Below are 21,151 nucleotides of genomic sequence, written 5' to 3'. Positions count from 1 at the left end.
GGGGGGGGGGGGGTGGGGGGGGCTCCCAAGCAGCCCCTCACAGGCTGGAACTTTGCCAGCCTGCAAGGGAAAAGCCATGTTGTCCTACATTTTTCTCCTTTAGAAGAGAATCAATTTTTAAAGTTTGTTCATGGCCCTTTCATATATTCTTGTGACCCACTTTTGGGTCATGACCCATGGGTTGAGAAATGCTGGCATAGGGCACTAGAGAGAGAGAGAGAGAGAGAGGTGCCGGAAGATAAATTTAGACTAGAAAGCTTTGTTCTAGTCTCAGTGGTAGCTTTTTAGGGCTGTGCGAAGCTTCGGTAGCTGATTCAATTCAGAGGAGATTTGGCAACTGAATCTCTGAATCCATATAGAATCAGGAAACCAATTAAAAGGTCTGAAATGAATCGGAAGCCTCCGAATTGATTCAGAAAAAGGGGCATGGGGGAGGGAGGCATTGGGGCTGGGGCTTGGACAAGCTGCCCAGCCGGAGTGGGGGGGCCCAGGACTTGGAGGGAGCGCAGGATGTGGGCAGTGCTGGGAGCAGGGGCTATGCCCTGTTGCCGCTTGCCCAGCCGGGCCAGGGGTGGGGAGGGAGCGCTATACAGGTGTGGCTCGCTCCGGGGGGAAGGGGGCAAGCAGCAGCAGGGCATAGCCCCCACTCCTAGTCCCTTCCTCCCAACACGCCCCTTCCCTCCCCTCTCCGCCCACCACAACAGACTTACCAGCTGGAGGCATCTGTGTCCAGCATGGTGAGGACTGCTGCCTGTTTAGCCTATGGTCAGATCTCCGAAGCGGCGCCGAATCTTTAGATCCGATTCGGCCGAATCGGGGCAGTGATTCGAATCTCTAAATCGGCCTAATCCAAAGCAGATACTTGCTGCTTCACACAGGCCTTGTAGCTAGCTTTCTGTTAAATGCTGTTGTCTGCCTTGGCAAAAGGAATGTCAGTTTCTGTGCATGCATGAGAAGAGGAATATTAGTTTTTATTAAGCACTGAGGGATGTTTGGAGATGCGGAATGTATGCAGATGGATTTGGGCTCCGCCTCCATAGAACAGGAAGTAAAACAAAAGGTTTTGAGGGTGTGTTTAAAAAAGGGGTGGAAAAGCTGGCAGGACCTGAGGCATATGTAAATTTGTTAGGGATGTCTGTAGTACAATGGTATCTATGTATCCAGTAAAAGTGGAATGCAAATAACCAATGAACTAATACAGGAGTAGGACAAAAACTCCTGGGTAATTTCTCTTAACTAATTTGGGTGTCAAATGAAGAAGAACAGGTACTTATTTAAGAATAAAAACTATAAAAACAGAAATGAAAGAAGTTTAGAAGAAAAAATAAATAGAATGCATTGCAGTGAACATCTGACAATGATGGAATTTGATAGAATTGATAGAATAGAGTTGTAGAGAGAAGTAGGGCTGGAAGGGGCCTCCAGAGGTCATCTAGTCTAACACCCTGCCTGAGGCAGGACCACCCCTATCCAAACCAGTCCATATAAACCATAATCTAAACTCTACATAAGACTACTATCAACCCTGACACAACATAGACCTAACACACTAACCTGCCACAGGTAAATCAGGTAAACAAACAAACAAACAAACCCTATCTAAAGGATACGTAAAAACCATAGGATAAACATTTGGAGTAGAGAAGAGCACAACTAGATTTTGAAGAATACAAAACCCAAGCTGTCAGAATATAAATATACTACTGCACTAATGGCCTCCAGATCATTACAAAGAAGTTAAGTGCACAGTGTTCAGTAGGGCTGAACATGCAACCAAATTCAATCGAACAACAAATACCCATCCACATGTAAAACTCTTAAAATGGTACAATGGGATGGTTTTTAGAGAAATGATTTCTCAGTACTTAAATAAATCTTTCCTAGAGAAAACAACAGATTCCTTAAATAGATTCTAATTGAGAGACCTATGAAAGAATCAACCCGCTGAATCATCAGGACTGAAAGGGAGTAATTAGGGAAGCAAGATGCTGCTGAGTAGCCCAGGCTACAAACACGTGATAGCTTTGTCTCTGAATATACCATTTTATTCAGGACAAACTGTGATTGTTCAGACATTTATTCCCATTGTCCTGGGATTAATGAGGTAAGTAGTATTAACAGTTTGTCCCAGGACATCTGAACAGTTATCTTGGGTTTTTATCATTGAATTAATGGCAGAAAAGCAGCAGAACATTCATTTGCTGACTGAACCCTGATTAGAAGGGCAAGGTGTGTATATGCCAATCCCAGGATATTTCTATTCCAGGACAAAAGTAGACACAACTTGTCCAGGGACAAATGCAATGTGTATTCATAGCCTAAATTACATACTTGCCTTTGTCTTTACCTCTGAGAAAGTAGGGGATATTCCTATCCTGTAGTGCTCTTTTCTGGTAATAATGGTCCTCTCAGAGATTGAAGTGACAGAAGAGTATGTAACTGGAGAAAATGGATAATTTGGAATGCAACACATCACTAAACCCAGAATTCCTCCTGGGATTATGAAGGAGCTCAAGCAAAAAGTAGTTAAGGTACTAATATAAAATTATGCACGCTTTCCTTTTAAAATTGGACTCTGGTCCAGAGAAATAAAGGGCTGGAAATGTTCTACTTATATTTCAAAGTGCCTGTAGTAGATTTAGGTAATCCTAGATCAGCAAGCCTTCCATCTGCGCCTTGAAAATAGATTGAAATAAAAATCAAAAAGGGCACGACACTTTTTTCCTTTATCCAAAAACCTACTACTATACTATCTTATTTATTATTCCTCGCACAAAACTGTTCTTCACCTTTAATATCCTGATTTGGATGATCTGTGGAAAGTATTTGTTACACTTTTTAAAGAAAATGGTATCATTGTTTGGCAGGATTTATTTTTAGTCAGTCACTGTTTTAGCAACAGACTGTAAAAATAAACTTCTCTCTCACAGTTATCATCATAGACCAGGCCCTACATGAGTTTGTTTTGGAGATATACGAATGTTTCCAGAGCCTGGATAAACCATGTGATCTGTATTTTAACATCTAATACAACTTGCTACTAATATTTTAGTTTGACAGTCTTTTACATTTTTAAAACCAAATATTAAGCAATGCCAAAAAATTAGATATAGTGTTAAATGCTTACAAAGGTAAAGGTGTTTTGGCTTTGTATTTAGTTATCACCTAATAACTGGTGTGCACTGTTTTACAGTAGCACATCAGTATAATGTGACTTGTATATAAATGGAAAAATAATTCATTTATATTTGGCTTCTAATTTTCTTTCTCTGAAAACAGAAAATCCTCAGGGTATTAGAAACGATGGCCATGAAGTAACTTTATATGAAACTAGAATGGAGTTCTCTTAGAAAATGAAAATGAAAGCTGGTGAACTACTTCAGTTAGGTAAATTTTCAGAAGAATAGCTGGTGTGCAGTCTAGTTGGACTGTTGGGAGAGTTAGAAAGGATTAATAAATCAGCTTTGAGCCATCTGATCCAGTAAAATATCTTAGAAATGACCACTACTTCAGTCCTATGGAACTAGAAGAATTTTGGAATCAAGTGAGTTGAATCTTAATAATAAGGCTTATAGTAAAGGTAAGCAATATATTGCAAATGTCATTCCAATAAGTCAAGATCAAGCTAATGTAATAACCACAATTATTTTAAATAGCAGAATAAAATAATACAACTTGCTTTTTTTTTTTTTTTTCCCCTTATCTCTCCATCCTTTTTTTTTCCAGTTTGAAATGGGCCTGTTTCTCTTATTTTTTTCAAACATTAATAATTCCTAGTTCTTCAAGAGTACTCTTCATCCACAGATCTCAAATTAACTGGTAGGCTCAAAGCCTAGGCTAACTTCAACTTTTTAGGTTCATGTCATGTAAACAATATTGTCTTCCTTTTTTTCCTAAACTTTTGGAAAGCAGCCCACGTCAAGCCATGCCATTCAGTCCTGGCAGTATCATTCTTTTTTGCAAAAAATCATTGTGGGAAGTATGTTTGTTGGTTAGCTTTGATGAAGTGACCAGGTTTCTCAGATTGTTTGTTCACTCACTGCTCTCATACCTTTCAGCCAGAGGTCTTAAGAAAATGAATTTCACACCTCTCTGGTACAGTCTCCCAGGCCGTTAGAATATGACAAGACCTCTGTTGTTACTCTGGAAAATGAAGAAACAGAATTCTATGGGGGAAATATTCTGTTTGTCTTCCCAGCAAATGAATTCCTAATCTCTCTGTCATTGAGGCTTGGCATTTTCATGAGTAATGTTCCGTCTAATCGGTATGATTGAAGTCAAAGGGAATTACAGTTTAAGGGTTTACTCTTATGATATACAAAGCTAAAATCATACTTCATAGTATGAGATGGAATAGATGGGGTTCACACGACCAACAAATTAAGTTGTGCATACTACCAGGAAGCTTTTGTTTATATCAAAAGATAACAACGTGCTAAAGAAAATCCTCAGGGACCAAGGGAAAGGCCGCCTGAAATTCTGTCCAGCTATCTCAGTCAATTTATTTTGAAATGTCATACCCTTTTCACATTGGCTTACAACTTGCAACACCAGTTGGGCTTGGAACATGATATCATTAAGAGACCTCTCCCCATGCCCCTTGCTATTGAGACTCATGCTAGCTTCTGGGTATTTCCAGTTGTTGACAGCATTTTGTTCGTCTGTTATGTGCAGACTTTAATTCTGGTTTATTCAAGATCTCCATCATTTGACTCCCTATTAAGATGGCAGTTATGCAGAAAGGCCCTTCTCAGTTACGTTAATGAAAGCTTCCTCTTTTGACATTTAGATTCTAGCACAAAAGGCAGAAGCTATGAACCATGGACATTTGTTCATCCCCATTTTCCCTTGTTAAAATCAGGATCTGGTACACTAGCTGAGCCATGAACATTTCAGATTCCCTTTAAGGTTACCTGGCTCTTCAAGAAGGTACTGTATTTACTTGATTATAAGATGATCTTGAATATAAAATAACCCCCCGAATAATTAGATACTATATATGGAAAATTTATAAATTTGTTTTAATTTTCCAGGAATAGAATCTAATTATTGGAGGTTTGCCTTGAATTTGTCCCCCTTCCATTGCTACAGCAGGGAAAATAAATCTGGGGAGGGGTTCAGGTGATCTCTTTGCCATCTGCCCCCCTCCAAGTTCTTCCGCTTGCCGTCCCTTTTCTCTCTCCTTACTGTTAGACCCTGCTGTCCCTAGGCATGTGAAAGTGAGGGGCAAATTTCAAAACTGAATTTGAAATAAACATGCCTGTAGTAATATGCATATAGGCAAATTACTGTGGGTACCCACAGACTTAGAATCCAGAATTGATGCATTTTGCCTTTTGAAACTGTTGCAAATTTGAGCACAGGTACTCCATAAACACACTCCTAAGCACCACTTTTTTGTTCCTGCTTGTATATAGTACAAACTGAGCATGTCTGCATGTGGCAGTTTGCTGCACAGTAACTGAAATTACTGTGCAGTACAGGTATGCATCTACACGTGCATGCCTGTACTGTGCAATAAATGTGGTGATTTACACCAACTTGAGCGTAAATTTGATACCTTTTGGCTAGCTCTGGGTAGCTTTCCACTTAGCATGCAGGGTTTTTTGATCACCCTTCTGAGATGTGTTGTTGTTGTTTCTCCTTCAAATTCGAAGATGACCATGATATGATTCGTTGGTTTGGTTTGTGCTGTGAGCACGTGAGTAGCTGATCAGGCCAATTTGTGCTTTGAACTGTCTGTGATACACTAAGCAAGAGATGCCACTGGTACCATGGTGCCACTTTGGTATCTTTCTGAGGTACCATGCTCTACTCTCACACAAAGCCTCAGTGCCTCACCCAGGATTCAGTAGTTGCAGCTCTGGAGATCATACACTTAAAGTTCAGTTTTATGCCATCTAAACTAAATCTGTTACTTAGGCCCCTGGCATGTTACATTTAAGGAACAGTTTGTTAATCTTGCTTTAAATAGTAACCCAGCCACGTGTGCAGGTCAATTTAAGGCATGATAATGCAGTAAACAAGTCACTTGAGTTATTCCCTATAATGTGGAATAACTTTGTGGCTTGCTTGTATCATGCCTTAAATTGAACATATGGCCAGGACCTGTCAAAACCCTGTGTGCTGTCCAGTTGGGTGGGGCACATGGGGTTTTACAGCTCCCCATGCACTGAGATGTTTGGATGATTATTGACTGGGGCCAGGGACTGGTTTGGTTCCTGGCACCAATTGACAATCAGGTGGTTTGTTTCATCTTGCTTAGCAGCAAGTAAGACACAATTGGGATCTTCTCCCTGATCCCAGAATCATGTGTGTTGCCATGCACATGTGATTGTTGGGATTGAGGATTAGATCTATCACATATTAAAGTGAATGTAAGGGGCCTTAATCTAATCTTATTTTACATACCATTTCCTCTTTCCAGAATGATTCTGCTATGGAGAACCCTGGAAAAGGATTGTGCTGAACCATGATGTTTCTGTTACTGGATATACCAAAACAGTCCCCAGTTTAAAAGTGCCAGCAAAACTGTTGAAACTGTGGTCCTTTCTGTCTTGAGGCTACCTTCTTTAGTCAACCAGGAGAAATGTTTTTTTAGTCTGTTGGGCTACAGGTGTGCTCTCTAGCAGAAATGCATGTTTAAACACACAATTAGCAAAGGATTTTGCCCCAGATTTGTTAAAATATGAGTTAAGACTGATGAACAGGATACAGAATTTCAGGATAGAGGAAATATTTAAACTGGAAACTGGATGATTCTGAAGTTCTCCCAGTTTCTGTGATGACTGATATATTTTTCCTTGAACAGTTCAGTAGAAATTCTGAAAATTTATGTTAAGTGTAACTAATCTAAAGGGGTTTTATTATCAGTCCTCAACCTCCTAAATTCAGAAAAATCATAGTAAATGTTAATAATTGTGAATATCTCTTAAAACAAGAGAGGGAGAGATCCCTAATTACATCAGTTAATCAAAAGGCATATTCTCATCTGTTCCCAGCTCTGTAAATTCATAGCTCTCTTTAAGAATAGCTTATTTTTGTCTTAAATGTATAAAGTATTTTATGTCTGTCCAAAGTCATAGAAAGGCTCCAGTATTTTAATAGTGTAGTCCCATAGTTTCTTCCCCCCACCCCCTGTCTCTCTAGAAGTTTGGGACACTGTTATGATACTAGTTTGGAAAACATCAACTATACTTTCTAAATAGAATAACAGAATTCCAGATTTAACTAATTCTAGGAATTTGAAGTGGGGTGGAAATTACTCTACAGATTGAAGATATTGCACTCAAAGTTCTTTCTATTAATCAGAATGGTTTGGGGTGGGAAATCCTATCACAATCTAAGTAACTGTAACCATGCAGAAGAAAGAATGAAGTAAAAGTTATATTAAGTGCAACTGCTTGGTAACATGTTGACTTTTGTACATATTTTGTTTTCCAAGAAAGATGTCATTTTGATTTTTATTTTTTTTAAGATATTCCTTATAATAGCTGGTGGAATATCCTTTGTCTCTGTACATGAGAATTTTCCTGTGTTGACTGCCCATTACTGTCCTGAAATGGAATAAGATTCTCCCCTTCTTCACTTGCCAAAGTTGATCATAGCAACAGCAGTAAATTTACTCACAGCAAACTGACATTAAGCCTTGAGGGATGTTACCGTTTCTAAGGGAATTTAACACGCTATGAGGTTTTGTTGAACACTCTTTTACTAGGATCTTTTACTAGGATCAGGATGGGAAGTTTTAGAATTAATTTTTAAAACTGTAGTCATGCTTCCCTTACTTTCTTTGTATATATACATATTATATTATTTGTCATCTCTTATTGCAATATAATAATTTGATGATAGATAGTTTACTAGCTGGGGGGGAGGGAGTTCCTTCCATTTTACTGGATTTTTCCTTAATGTCACACACACTTCTGAAAAAGTTTAATTAGTTAACACATTTGTAAAAGCCCTCTGTAATAGTTATGCTTGACTGTCAGATATGCGAGAGTCAGATTGCATTTAGGGCCAGTTCAGAGCTGGCACTATATTTGCCCTGCAAAAGAGTAAGGATCAATAAGCCCCCTGTCCCTTAGGGGGATCTTACTGCACTTTCTCTCCAGTTGTGGGGAAGTGGGCTCTGGCTGCTACACTCTTGTCAAGAGAATGTATGGATCATTGACTCTCTTGTCAAACTGCTGGCCAGAAGAATTGGAGCAGGGCTCAGCAACCTTTTCAAAGAGATAACATGGCTCCATTTGATTTGGGCCAGCACTTCTGACCCTGCCACCACCACTGCTTCTTCCCAGTGCCCAATTGCTGCCACTGGGTATGTAACCTGACCATCACTGAATCTCACAGAATCCCCCTGCCACAGAAAGGCCACTAAATTGCCCCATCACCAAAATGCTGATGGTATCTGGGCTTGGCAGGCCAGATCTGCCCCATGAACCATAGATTGCCAACTCCTGTATTAGAGAGAGATTCCATACCAGGTGAAGGCAACACAAATTATTTCCCTGGCTCCAGAATAAAGGATGAGCAAAGGTTTTGTGATTGTGATGGTTTCTCCCCAGGACTCCTGCAGTGTTTTCTAGCTGCACACTGCCCCTTCCTGGTGGTAATGAGCAAAGGCTCTGTCTAACTCGGTAAGCTGTGACAAAGGAGAAAAGTAGCTGATGAAATATTCTGGATGTTTGCACAGCAGCTGGCATGGTAAGGTGTCTGATCCTGTTTGGGATGCAACTATCAGAACAATAAAAGTAATAAAAAGAATAAATGTGATGTGGTGATTACGGAAAGCCAGTTTTGCTCAACAAAAAGATTGTTTCCACTTTTCATAAGAAGATCTTCTCTTTTAAGATATATTATTATTAATTTTTTCATATTGGAGATGAGTATATTCTGTATTGCTTTTTGCTCGATATTTTCTAATTTTTTTTGTTTTCCTTAGTTTTCAGTGATAGTTGTCAGCAGTCATTTTTGGCTGTTTCTGCAACTCACCTTATGCAGAATGAATCTTCTTCGCTACCCTCACAGTTTTCTTTTAATTTCAGTGAAGTGGAAGTCCTATCCCAGCAGCCTTCATTTTCAAATGGACCACTCGATAGGGCTCCGAATCAGGCAAAATGACTTTTCTGTTTTAGTATCTCACTTTTTTTTTTTTTACTTTGTTTCTTTCTCTTCTTTACATCCTGCTACAGCTATAAAATGTTCTCTGGCATGAATAGTTAATCAGTAAAAGGAAGTTCCTCTAACAAAATCTCAGTAGTTCCTCATTATGAGAAAAGCAAATCCAAAAAGGTATTGTTTTAGGGTTTGAAACAGGAAATGGGGGGGGGCAGAGGGGTCATCCATTTATCAGTCCTTTGCCATAATTCTTGGACTAGTGATTTCTTCTGACTAAAATATCCTAGATATCCTTAGAAAAAAGGAAAAGATACACCTGATGTCTAAAGTGTGCCCATAACCCACCAGCTAACTGCAATGGGAAATTCAAGTTCAGTTTTTGTTCTTGCTAGGAAGGCATTAATGATTTTTACAGCACTTTCCTGGCGTGGCATCTAATCCAGGTGAAGTGTCATTCCTGTAACCAAGTTCCACTTAAATTTATTTGCTAATTTAAATCTCCCTTCCCCCCTACCTGAAGCCTAGAGCAGCCACACTCCACAAGCACCATTTGGAATATTGCTTGATTGGCTATGCTGCGGGTATTCCACAACACATCAGAAATAGCAGCAGCTGTGTTTGTGGTTAATGGGTTTTGGCCTTTATAAGAGAATTGATTTGCTTGTATATCCACTATGTTTGCACATGTATTGATCAAACTACTATTTCAAATTGTGTAGTTACTTTTTTTCTATGACTGCCAAAAACGTGATAAACTTACAAGAGAATGAACTGACATAGACACACACAGGCAGTACACAAATGAAATTTCAGTTTAGTTGAGGAGAAATTAACAGTGATGTTAGTTGAAGCCCAGAAGCCCAGATTTGGAGCTGTTCTTCAGAAAAGTTACGTGCAGAGTAGTCTGCATAAAATAAAAATGCCAGAGGAATGCCTCCCCTAACTGTATTCTCTTCTCTAAAGTTGTTCGTTACTAAACCACATGCATATCATGTCAGCTCTACACTAAATGGTCAGCCTAGAAATAAAATTAATCAAAATTCCACCTCTCTATAACTCCAGATTTATTTTATTCTGAAATTCCTGTAGCTAATAAGCTACAAATCATCCCTTTTATTATTACTCCTCACTTCTGTATACAATCATCCTAAAGGCCTCTTTTTCTTGTCTTGTTTTTATTATAATGTATTGTTGGCATTGTGGTACAGTGTTCGAGTCCCAGCCACAGACCAGGTTCCCACTGTGCTAGGTACTGTGCAAACACAGAACAAAAGAGGCCCTGCTTGAGTCTCAGTTGTTTAGAAGTGCTGACATTTTGAGAGACTGCTGTTCAGCACCGTTTCTTGACTATCATCTTGCATTCCAATTTCATGCTCCTACTTATCATCAGTTAATCCTGACTGCTGACCTTCACTTGAGAGACAGCATGTCAGTACATCCAAAGAACAGTCAGTACTTCAAAGCAGAATAGTTGGAGAGACCTTCTTTGTTAATGCTTAGTGTTTCTCATCTGGAGTCCACAATCAAAATAATTTGTAGTGTTTTTCCCTAGTGCCTCTACTGAGCATTTGATCTTTTACCCCATTCAACAAAGTGATCTAAGTACAAAAACAGTCCCTTGTCTTATTTTTCCAATTAAAAAAAATGGTTCAATACTAATACAAACTATACTATATTAAATTTTGTTTATCAGTTTAAAATGGATCAGAATACTTTAAATCGTCCTTTTGGTGTACCCTGTATCTTCACTAAAGTCTCTATCTAGTTTAAGGGCAATCTTGCAGTCTTTTGTGCTTGTAAGGATGAACCAGATTCTTCCCTCCGTGTAAATCCATAATAATTCCAGTGGCTTTGGAACATCATAAGGCTCCCTAAGGCCTCTTTACCCACTGTGAATAGGGTTTTTTCTCAAGCTGCTCAATTGATGATGGTAAGGTATGGAACAGGGTGTGAATTTGGTGGTCACAGTCTTCTTAATAAAAGTTGCATGCTATAATATACAGGGGGACACTAATTTACACAAACATAAAGTGGGAATAACACCATTTTATTAGTGTTTAAGTGATTTAAGGAGGAAAATAACATTGGCCTACTATTGCTTGGTTGCGTGATTAGCACTCCAGACCTTATCTTGTTCTACTCCTTTCTAAGGATGTTTTTGGCCGCTGGCTACCATGGAAGCCTGAGTAAGTCCTTTTTTTTACAGTATTGTCTGGTACACAGTGGGTGCATCTACACATGCATTTTAATGCACGGTAGCCTATTTTACTGCACATTAAAGCATCACATAAAATATGGTGACATTGCACCAATGTGCAGTAAAACAGGCTACTATGCATTAAGCATCACTTAAAAACCATGCACATTAAGGCAGCCTAATGCTTTAGTACCTCACATTAGAGGCACTAAATTTAATATGCATTAGAAATAGCGCCTTAATACACACGCACGTTAAATATAGGTTTCGTAGCCAGCGTTACTTTTTGGGTTTTGGTAGTGTTTATTTTTTGAATACGCGTCGATATGTAAATGCTATTGTTGTGTAGTGTATGCAAGTGAATTTATGTTATTGCATTCAATCTATAGCCTTACAAAATCAACATTAAAGCATACCAGCCCAAATGCACACGTTTTTATTCCCCCTTACTATAGTGGTGATTTTTAAAAATGAATAGGTTTTCACTCCCTGATCTAAAATAAATGCTTGACCTAGGTGGTTAAGTCAAATTTCAAGTCTGTGGTGGCAGTGTCTACATCTGTTAGCTTTAAGAACCTCATTTTTCACTGTACACAGTGCTTTGATAGTTTTGGCATAACAGTACTGTTCAATCTGGATTTACTCTACAAGTCACTGTAACTGTTATCAGACATCATTAATTACTAATGTAACTAGTTAAAATGGAGAAAACTAAAATATGTTGTAATGAGACTCAGATTTCAATGTAAGAAAGATGGATGTTTGCATTTAGGACTCCTAAATATTTATATTCTGAGGGATATTTATTCTGTATTAGATACAAACGTTATGATGATGTGTGGGGCATAAATAATAATGCCTGTTCTGTTAGAAATGTATGCTTTCCTCTAAGTTTATTAAACAGGAAAGAGGAAGAGGTGGGGGGGAGGTGGAGAGGGATGGAGTCTGACTTTGTAGTATGATATTAGTGGAGTTTTTCCATTTCTCTAGTGTAAATCAGAGCAGAAGTAGGTTCAGAGAATGCTAACAGCAATGAGTAACCTAGGCCATATTCAGTAAAGATTTAAGCATGTTTAACTTTCTGCAAAGTGCGTAGCCTCAATGACTTGACGAGGAGTCTTGGATGCATACATGAAGTTATACATATGTTAGCCTTGGGCTGCTGTGTTTCTAAACCTACAATAATAGAGCTGGGCTGTTTTGTTGACCCCCTGCCTTCTTTTTAGTTGCTTTGGGGGAAGAAAGTAAAATTTCCACTCCAAATATGAGAAAAGAAGAAAGAGCCTGGTAGTGGTTTATTCTTTTGTTTTTACTGTCTCCAAGAAAATAATTTATTAAACATGCAGAAGGAAGTACACAGATTTGCAAGACTGAGGGGCAGTATGCTCTTCTAGCGTTGATTTTAGCGAGGACTTTTCATGTTTCATATTTAGATCTTGTTTTCTTTTGGCCATTTGATATTTGTTTTGTTGTTTCCATTTAATGTCGTGAAGTAGTAGTCTTATAGTTGATGTATTATATTTGGGGTTGGATGAATGATTTAATCGGCATTCAAAAAAAAGAGAGAAGTCTGATATGTATTGGATCTGGCTACACAGAGTCTGGTTATAGTAACTATGTATTAGGTGTAGCAAAGGTTTTATGGTGTAATTAACACAATCTGACATGCCTCATTAAAACAGCACCACAGAATGACCAATGGAAAATTGGCAATTAATGAAGAAAGTCCAAAAATTTTGAAACTTTTTATTTATAAAGCACATGCAACTGTTGAGCATACTTTAGAGCTAAGGAAGCCATGTCTGAGCAAACCCATAAACAATAATTGCAAAATCCTTCAATTACTGCAGCACTATTACTGAGGGAGACATCTGGAAAGTGTCTTCAGTTAGTTTTGATTTCGAGAGAGGCTGTAATCAAGCCTGCTCAGCATAATTAAACTGACGAGATTTTGAGATATTGTATTTGTTTGCTTCATGTCTTTTCCTTCGTTTAATGTTAATGTTTTCTGAATCTTGCACTATGTCTAGTGACCCTGAGAACAGGCTTGAAAGCTAGTGCTTCAAGTATGTAAGCTTTGGCACCATTTGTAAAAAGAGCAAGATATGATAGCAAGAAAAAGATCACACCTAGGAGAAATCCATGCTTTCCTTAGCAATGCTGTGGTAGGAAACCACATGTACTGGGTTTGAATAGACTGATTTCTTGATAAAGAGACAACCTGCTCCAGGACAGCAGAATACTGGACCTATGAAGCTCTATGCTCGTGAATTGTAGGTGATCTTTAAGTGTGGGGCTTGAGCAAAGAGCAGCACACTTCCACTACCCTCACAACTTCCTATATTGGGCCTGCTCCATTCTACCTGTGTTGTGTCCTATAGCACTTCCTATAGCCTCAGGCTGGACTAGGTTTTGTGTCAGGGCCTTGTAAGAGTCCCTCGTTCCTGGGAGTTGTCTCCAAAACTCCAACGACTTGGAATTCAGTGAGGCAGACAGCAAGGATGTAAAGTACCAACCAATCAACAGTTTAGCATAGATCCTTGTTTAAAAGTTTTATATGCCTACCGCTCTACAGGAGTGTTCTCATATTCTTTCAGTTTATGGTTGTGTTGGCTACAAATGTCCAACTCAGGATCCTTAAAATTCTGGTTTATTAGGCAGATTGAAACACTGTAATGAAGTCAAATCATAAATCTTGGTGCTGGTCCCCCCCCTACACACACACACATGCGCACACACACAGTAGCGAGCTACAAGAGTCGGGTATACCTATTCCACAGGCGCTGGAGTCTGCCGTCGATGGCCAGTCGAGGCTTCTTTCAGCGTGGTGTTATCCTCCAGAAGGGGGTTGCCGGCTGGTCCTTCTGGCTGGACAGGTCGGGGGCTGGTCAAGTTGGAGATCAAGAGGGCGCCGCTGAGTGTCACTTTTCACTGCTTTTTATCTGTCCTTGGCAGACTTTGGTGACTCCCCAGTTTTCAGGTTTGCCCAATCCAGGTGTCATTGACCCTCATGAGACTTCCCCCTCGGTGGCTACTGGATGGCATCTGTCAGCCCCAGGGGTCGTCTGCATGTACGTGCAGGTTTGGGAGTCCATTGATGAATTTTGAATAGGGCTCTGGGAGCGGTCGATCTGGAGATATTCAGCCCAAAAGTTGGTCCCTGGCGTTGATTAACTTAGACCAGGGCTTCTAGCCCTTGAGCAGTGAAGTTTAGACAATTCCCAGTTGCTACATTGTCTCCTATTAATTTCTGCCCTTGGTTGATCTGCGCTTTTCCTAGGTGTTAATTGCCACCTGCTACTGTATTATGCATTCAATCACTGATTCACTCACTCTTTCAGGGGCCCGCCTGATACAGGGAAGCGGGGGTTTGATTCCTGCCCTTGTTAACATTGTTACAGTGTATAACTTATTTCTGAAACTGAACACATTTAGCTTAAAGGTGAGGAGTATAAAATATAAGCTACAATAGTAATGCCATGGCACACAAATAGATAAAAATACCAATATACAAGGGGAGATACAAAATGCACACATACAAACTTTAAAAGACAATTCCTTATCTTATAGTGAAAGAAAGAGGAAGGAAGAAAAGGTAGAAGAGGAGAAACATATCCAAAGAGGGGAAAGCAAATGCAGGCAAGAGGAAAAGGGGGCTTTCTGCTACAGTTGAAACACATTAATCAGAGCCTGGCAGTGAAGCTTATACTGATGCAGCTCATGCTGTATCTGCTCTAGGGACATGGAGAGATGTGTATGGACACATACATCTGGAGTCATTTCAAAAAGGGAAACATTTCAAAAGGGCAGCTGTTATATTATTAATTATTATGGATGGACAAACCAGGAATCATAACTGTAGCTAACCTGCTCCACCTTTAACTATGCTTCATCCACAGTTAAAGTTGGAGGCGTTTTGCTGCAGTTTTATAGTTCCTGGTTTGTTGGAATGTAACAATTGGCACATAACAATTGTTACCCTTTTGAAACATTCCTCTTTTAAGACAGCTCCAAATGTATGTGTGTCTATACCCAGAAGCAGCAATTTGGCATGTTTAACAAATAGTTAACTAATCGGGTATGGTTTGGACCTTTGCACTCTGTGCATTCTTCTTTGGGGTATCACAGTACCTCTTCTTAAGCCTCTTGGGGACCTGAGGCATGAGGAAGGGTACTTGTGTGATACCTCAAAGCTTGCCTATGTCTGTCCCTACGATGCAATTGTCCCATTAAAAGATTTCACACACAAGAATTCTTGCATGTGTTTAACTCTATCCCTGTTTAAAGTTCCATTGGAGCTCAAGGGAATTCAAGATACTGCTTAAGTGCATACTTAAATCGGGGTTTGCTTTTCATAAGTGGGCCCCATGTGAAGTTGTCTTTTCTTTCTTTTTACAACCCCAATTTCCTGTTTGGGGCTATAGGTTTGCAAAGAGTAACTATAACAGTGCGTGCAAATGACCAACCTCTGCCTTCCTTACCTCCGCTGAGAGAGAGCTTGCATTCTTCTTTGTAAAATATTCCTCAGTAGCAATATTAGGTTTAAAATGAGTAGCTACAACACAAACCAGTTCTCCCTTTTTCAGTTAAACTTGGAAGGCTTCACCAGCCCTGCTTAGAATACATCTGGTAGAAATGTTGAAGAACAGTTCACCCTGCTGTAGCCCATCTTGAATCCCTAGCTCCCTGAGAACTTCAGGATGCCATTGCTCTTGGCAAAATAGACAAACCTCAGAATTTGGGTAAACCCTGAATGATGTAGCATAGGAAGAATAATTCTTAATATGAGAGCTCAGATGCACAATGATCTTTTAAGACTGCTTTTTAGGCTTAAAGTTTAGCAGCGCTTTTTACAACTTTGATTATTTTCTGTTTCATTTAGTCCCCTCTCTACATTGTTAACCACGGGGAGACTGGGCCAATCCGATGCAATAGATGCAAAGCCTATATGTGTCCCTTCATGCAATTTATTGAAGGGGGAAGAAAGTATCAATGTGGATTTTGCAGCTGTGTAAATGATGGTAAGTGATAATGATTAACATTTGTTTGTATGGTAAATTCATTCAAACTAAGAAGGAAATTACATCTCTGTTTTCTTGTTAAAACAATTTGGAGTGAAGCACTAGTCCCACTGAAGTGAAGAGAGGTTTTTACCAAGAACTCAGTGGAGCCAATATTTATTCTCTAGAGTCTTTGGCATGTTATTCACTACAGTCCAAATCCTGTCCTCTGAATCCACATGAATAAAGACTGAATGGAGTCTAGGATAAGGCCCTACAGCTGTGACAGTTTTTACTAGCTGACTGTGTGCCCCTTGAATTTCCTATCAGCAGAAAAAATAGCAGGAAACGTAACCAGGCAATTCTGAAGATTCCTTCTACTTGGATATTTAATGTTAGGAAAAATAAAGTGCAGCAGAGGTTTTCTGTTGAGCCCTCCACTTTGTGTCCTCTTGAGGTAAAATTTTCCTTTGTCATTTTAAGATGAATGTAACCAATCTTAAATTGGTACTGAGAAGATAGAAAGGTACAACAGCAGAAACATGCTCTGTAAAGTTGTGAACATGAAAATATATAAGTATTGGGCTCATTTGTTTTTCTTTTGGCCATTTTGACCCATTCCAGTAAAACTATGAGAGAGGTTGGGAACCACACCACAGTCCTAACTGCTTTTTCAGCTGCAGGCTGGATCTGGTTCACAGAATCAGTGTGTGGACTCAGTCTAGCATGGGGTGAGCATCCAGGTACAGTTTAGGATGTGACCCCAGCTTTGCATACGGAATCAATCCCCAGATTTGTGTGCACCAGAACAGGCCCACCATCCCAGCTCCATATGTGCTGGAATGGACCTGCTGCACCAGATTCCAGCCCAGCATGCACCAGATCGCGTACGTGCCTGGTTGGGCCTGCAACCTAAGCCCTGTACACCAGTCTGATCTACCACATACGTAAGGTCGTCATCTGGCCACGCAGCTTGGAAATTTGTCGGTGGGGGAGCAGGAACATTAATTGCTACTGCTCCCACGTCAGCAATTTTCCAGACCTGTGGTGGGCCAGATTACTTGTCTACATGGGCTGGATCTGGGCTGCGGGCCAGAGGTTGAGTGTCATGGAGTTAGAGAATTCATTCAATTTGGGATGAATTTCAAGATAGCTGAGTCAGCACAGTGGCCCTAAACCACTTCCTTCCTAGTCCACAGGGAATAGAAAGTATTCCCTGTGAAAAGGGGAATGTCCAGAAATGTCTGTGCTCTCTGGCTCTTCTGCTGACTAGAATAGTCCCTTGAGACTATGAACAAAGGAAGGCAAGTTTGGCTCCTGACACTGCCATAAGTAGCTTCCAGCCAGTGGCAGAGTAAGGAAAGAACAAAGATGTCATAAAACAACTTTTTCCTTCAACCCAGCTCTTTTCCTGTATGAAATAGCTAGAGCAAAGAATTGAGCCCTACATTTGTCATGCAATATAACCATAACTAGATGATGTATTACTGACATTCCATCATATGATGAGCCTCCAATTAAATACACGTGAAAATAATAAGTGAGATACACTTAGTAGGATTCTCTCAGAGAAATGGCTTATGAAGGAAAATATATGGACAGTTTTAAAAAGAAATGTATTTTAGCAAAATACAGCTGTGCCAAATAATGAAATCCAGCTTCATCAAAAGTTTATTTTTAAAAATGCTTTGTCAACATAGCATATATATTGTGCTCTATTTCTAGCTGCTAGTTAGAATTCAACTTCAAGTGAAAATAAACTTCTTTAAAAATGCCCAAATGCCCACCAAAGACCAAATATTTAGAACAGCATCACAGTAGTTATGTCCACAACCATGGATTTAATGGTTGAAGTACCTATTAATCTTGCTGTGACAAGTGTTGGTTTTCACAGAAGATACCATGCCATATTTGTTCAAGTGTGCTGCATGTGACTCATAAGTATTCTTGTGCTTTTGGCTGAATCCCAAGTCTTTGCCAGAACTAGCCTTTCTATATGCTTGTATCAAGTTGGAGTTCCTCAGCTGGATCACAGTGGTATACTGCTTTCCCTAATACAGTAATCTTTTCAACTCTGAAATGTGAACCTTGAAAGACTCAGGCTAACTGTTTTTTTTGGCCTGAGGTTCAACCTATTGAGCAAAGTATAGCAAACAGCAAGCTTCATAGTTTGTCAGGTTAAATTCTCTTGAACATAAACCTCTATTGTTAGAAACAATGCAAATATAGGATTTGAACAGTGATTTCAGTTTAAATCATGCTTTGTGCTCCTAAGGTGTCTTTCATCTAAGAATCTCAAAGCATTTTCATGAACTTTAGCTGGGTCTCAAATCCACCCCCTGCAGGGCAGGTGAATATTATCCCCATTTTATAAGCAAGGAAGACTGATGTACAAAACAGTTTAAGTAAAGTAAAGGAAGTAACTAGCAATGAATGGAACAAAAAACACGAGCTTGGTGTCTTTTCCAACCTCTTGCTCTACTAAAGATAGTGGCTGCATTTAAACCATAGTCTGGCAAACCATATAACTTCTTACAATTCAGTTCCTAAGATAGTGCACTTCTACTTAAGCCTTGTGTCAGTTGGGGCTTTGCTGTGCAGTAGCCCAGGATTTGTGAACCTTTTGGAACTACCCCTTTGTAGTGGGACCTTTAGGTGAAGCAGGGCTGGCTGAAGGATAGATATAACTGGTGACTATGGGTGTTTATACATGTGCTCCAGGAGAGGGGTGGGGAGGCACTTTAATTAGAGCAGCTTTGAGAGGCTCTAATTAAAGCACCCGGAGCATCTTAAAACAGCCCTACTGCCATTTTTAAGTGTGGGGACATATACACAAGACACTGGAGTCTGCTGGAGCACAGTAATTACCATGTTCTAGCAGGCTCGATTAATCGAGTCTGCTGCAACGCTTTGTAATTACAATGTGTTGGAGCAGCCTCACTGCTTGTGTGTAGGTGCCCTATGATATGGGTGGCTCTGACACAGCACAGTGCTGCAGATTGTGTTGGTGCTGCTTTCTGTAACTGGGACTACTGCAGCTTCAAGCTTGCAGCAATCTAGTGGTTTTGTTATCAGTGTGTATATTTTAGGGAGAGCAGGTTCCTGTCCACAACATACATGGAATCAGCCTTTCCCAGTCCCAACTGCTCAGGGCAGGGTATCTATAGAAGATCCCATTCTTGTGCTTGTGTGACTGGACTTATCCTATGCAGTAGGAACTCCCATCTATCAGAATTTAGAAAATGCCTTTTCTTTTTAAAAAAAACCCTGCCATGTGCTATTTCCATGAACATTTCGTTGCTCAGCCATTTGCCACATTTTCCTTGAACATAAAAATAGGAGCTTATATTGGTTCATCTGTGTGTATTTAAAAACAAAGCAAAATAAAAAGACCTGATTCTTTATTTTTCTGTAGTCCCTCCATTCTTTTTTCAACATCTGGACCACGTTGGCAGAAGAGTGGACCACTATGAGAGGCCAGAGTTATCTCTAGGATCTTATGAATTTGTTGCTACCTTGGATTACTGCAGAGTAAGTATTCCCAGAATGTGAACTTGTTTACAAAGTTTATATCCAAATGAGCAGAATCCTTAAATACCTAAATCAGAATAAGAATGTTTGCAGTTTTAAATACCAGAAGTTCAGAGGTTCCTGGACACTTTCAAAGCTGTAGATAGAGGCATTAAATATAAGTTAAACCTATTTCCTGTACAGTTTTGAACATTACAGTTTTGAACATTAATATTGTTGCTCGTTGTTTCTGTTATGGTCATTCCATTAAGATTGTCGGATAAGAGTTACAAGCACTACAGCAAAGTGTGCGAAGCACTATGGCTCAGCCAGACTTTAATTTGGTTGTAGCAACTATATGACACTGTTGTAGAGACTATAGTTGAGATTTTTCACATGGTGTCATGTATTAGCCACATCTTACATTTATTTTCAAGGCAGATGTATATCTAAATCCTCTACTGTGGAAATTTTAACCTGGAAATTTGATGCAACTGTTTGACTGTATGCTTCTGTAGCAATATAAATTAACTAAATCATCGAAATGTTTAACCCTGGATGAAACAGGCTTACAATTTGCAATCATTTTGCTACGATTGCATTATTACAGGAATATGCAAGTGGAACAGTTTCCTCTAAGTCATTAGGATACATCATTTGCTATAGGTATAATTTGTATACCCTTTTTATATAGTATTTATATCCTGCTTATACTGTTAGTTCTCATGTTATGAAGTCATAAAGGGCTTCATCCAAAGTCCGTTGAAATCCTTTAAGACCTTAAACTACAGATGGAGGCAGGGAGAATTCATAAGGAGGATTCCCTGCATAGCTTTAACAGTTTGACATGTTTTTATTATTATTAAAATGAAACAGAATACTTATGGCTGACTTAGCTATGAACTTCAAGTTTGAAATAAACTACTTCCAGCCACAAAATCTTAATGCAACAGGTTCAAACACACCCTTTACAGTTCTGAGGTTCATGAATAGAGTTCTTGTCTGGATGTGAATGATCCTGGGGCAATTTTGGTAAGAGCAATCAATGGTGGGCCTGATGCTCCTGTTTCCTCCACACTTGTATGCATGCAGGCTGCTGTGCAATGCAGAATCTGCCTGGCTGTCTCCCTACCACAGAGGTAGCTACACATTTTCAGCTTTTCTTTAACAGATATTCAGGTTTTGGGTTGCACTGATGTCCCCCCAAGTAACTGCAGACATGCTTTTGCCTGCAGCTACTTACACATACAGTTTAGATAACGTAAAAGGTAAGCACCTCATTGTGCTTTCTGATCAAGTACCTAGACACCTTAAATTACTTAAA

General features: G+C 39.5%; 1 protein-coding gene across 4 annotated transcripts in view; it reads left to right on the top strand.

Annotated features, from left to right (window-relative positions):
* Nucleotides 1-21,151, top strand: part of SEC24D (SEC24 homolog D, COPII coat complex component) — a 175,863-nt gene that overhangs the window by 114,224 nt on the left and 40,488 nt on the right. For all 4 annotated transcript variants that reach the window (XM_025199131.1, XM_025199132.1, XM_025199133.1 and 1 more), the window contains 2 exons: nt 16,200-16,338; nt 19,733-19,848. In XM_025199131.1, coding sequence (XP_025054916.1) covers nt 16,200-16,338; nt 19,733-19,848 — 255 coding nt within the window. The remainder of the gene's footprint in view (nt 1-16,199; nt 16,339-19,732; nt 19,849-21,151) is intronic.

Source organism: Alligator sinensis, unplaced genomic scaffold (genome assembly GCF_000455745.1).
Source record: "Alligator sinensis unplaced genomic scaffold, ASM45574v1 scaffold544_1, whole genome shotgun sequence".
Lineage (NCBI taxonomy): Eukaryota > Metazoa > Chordata > Crocodylia > Alligatoridae > Alligator > Alligator sinensis.
Note: the sequence above shows the minus strand (reverse complement) of the source record. Positions and strands in the feature narration are given on the sequence as shown.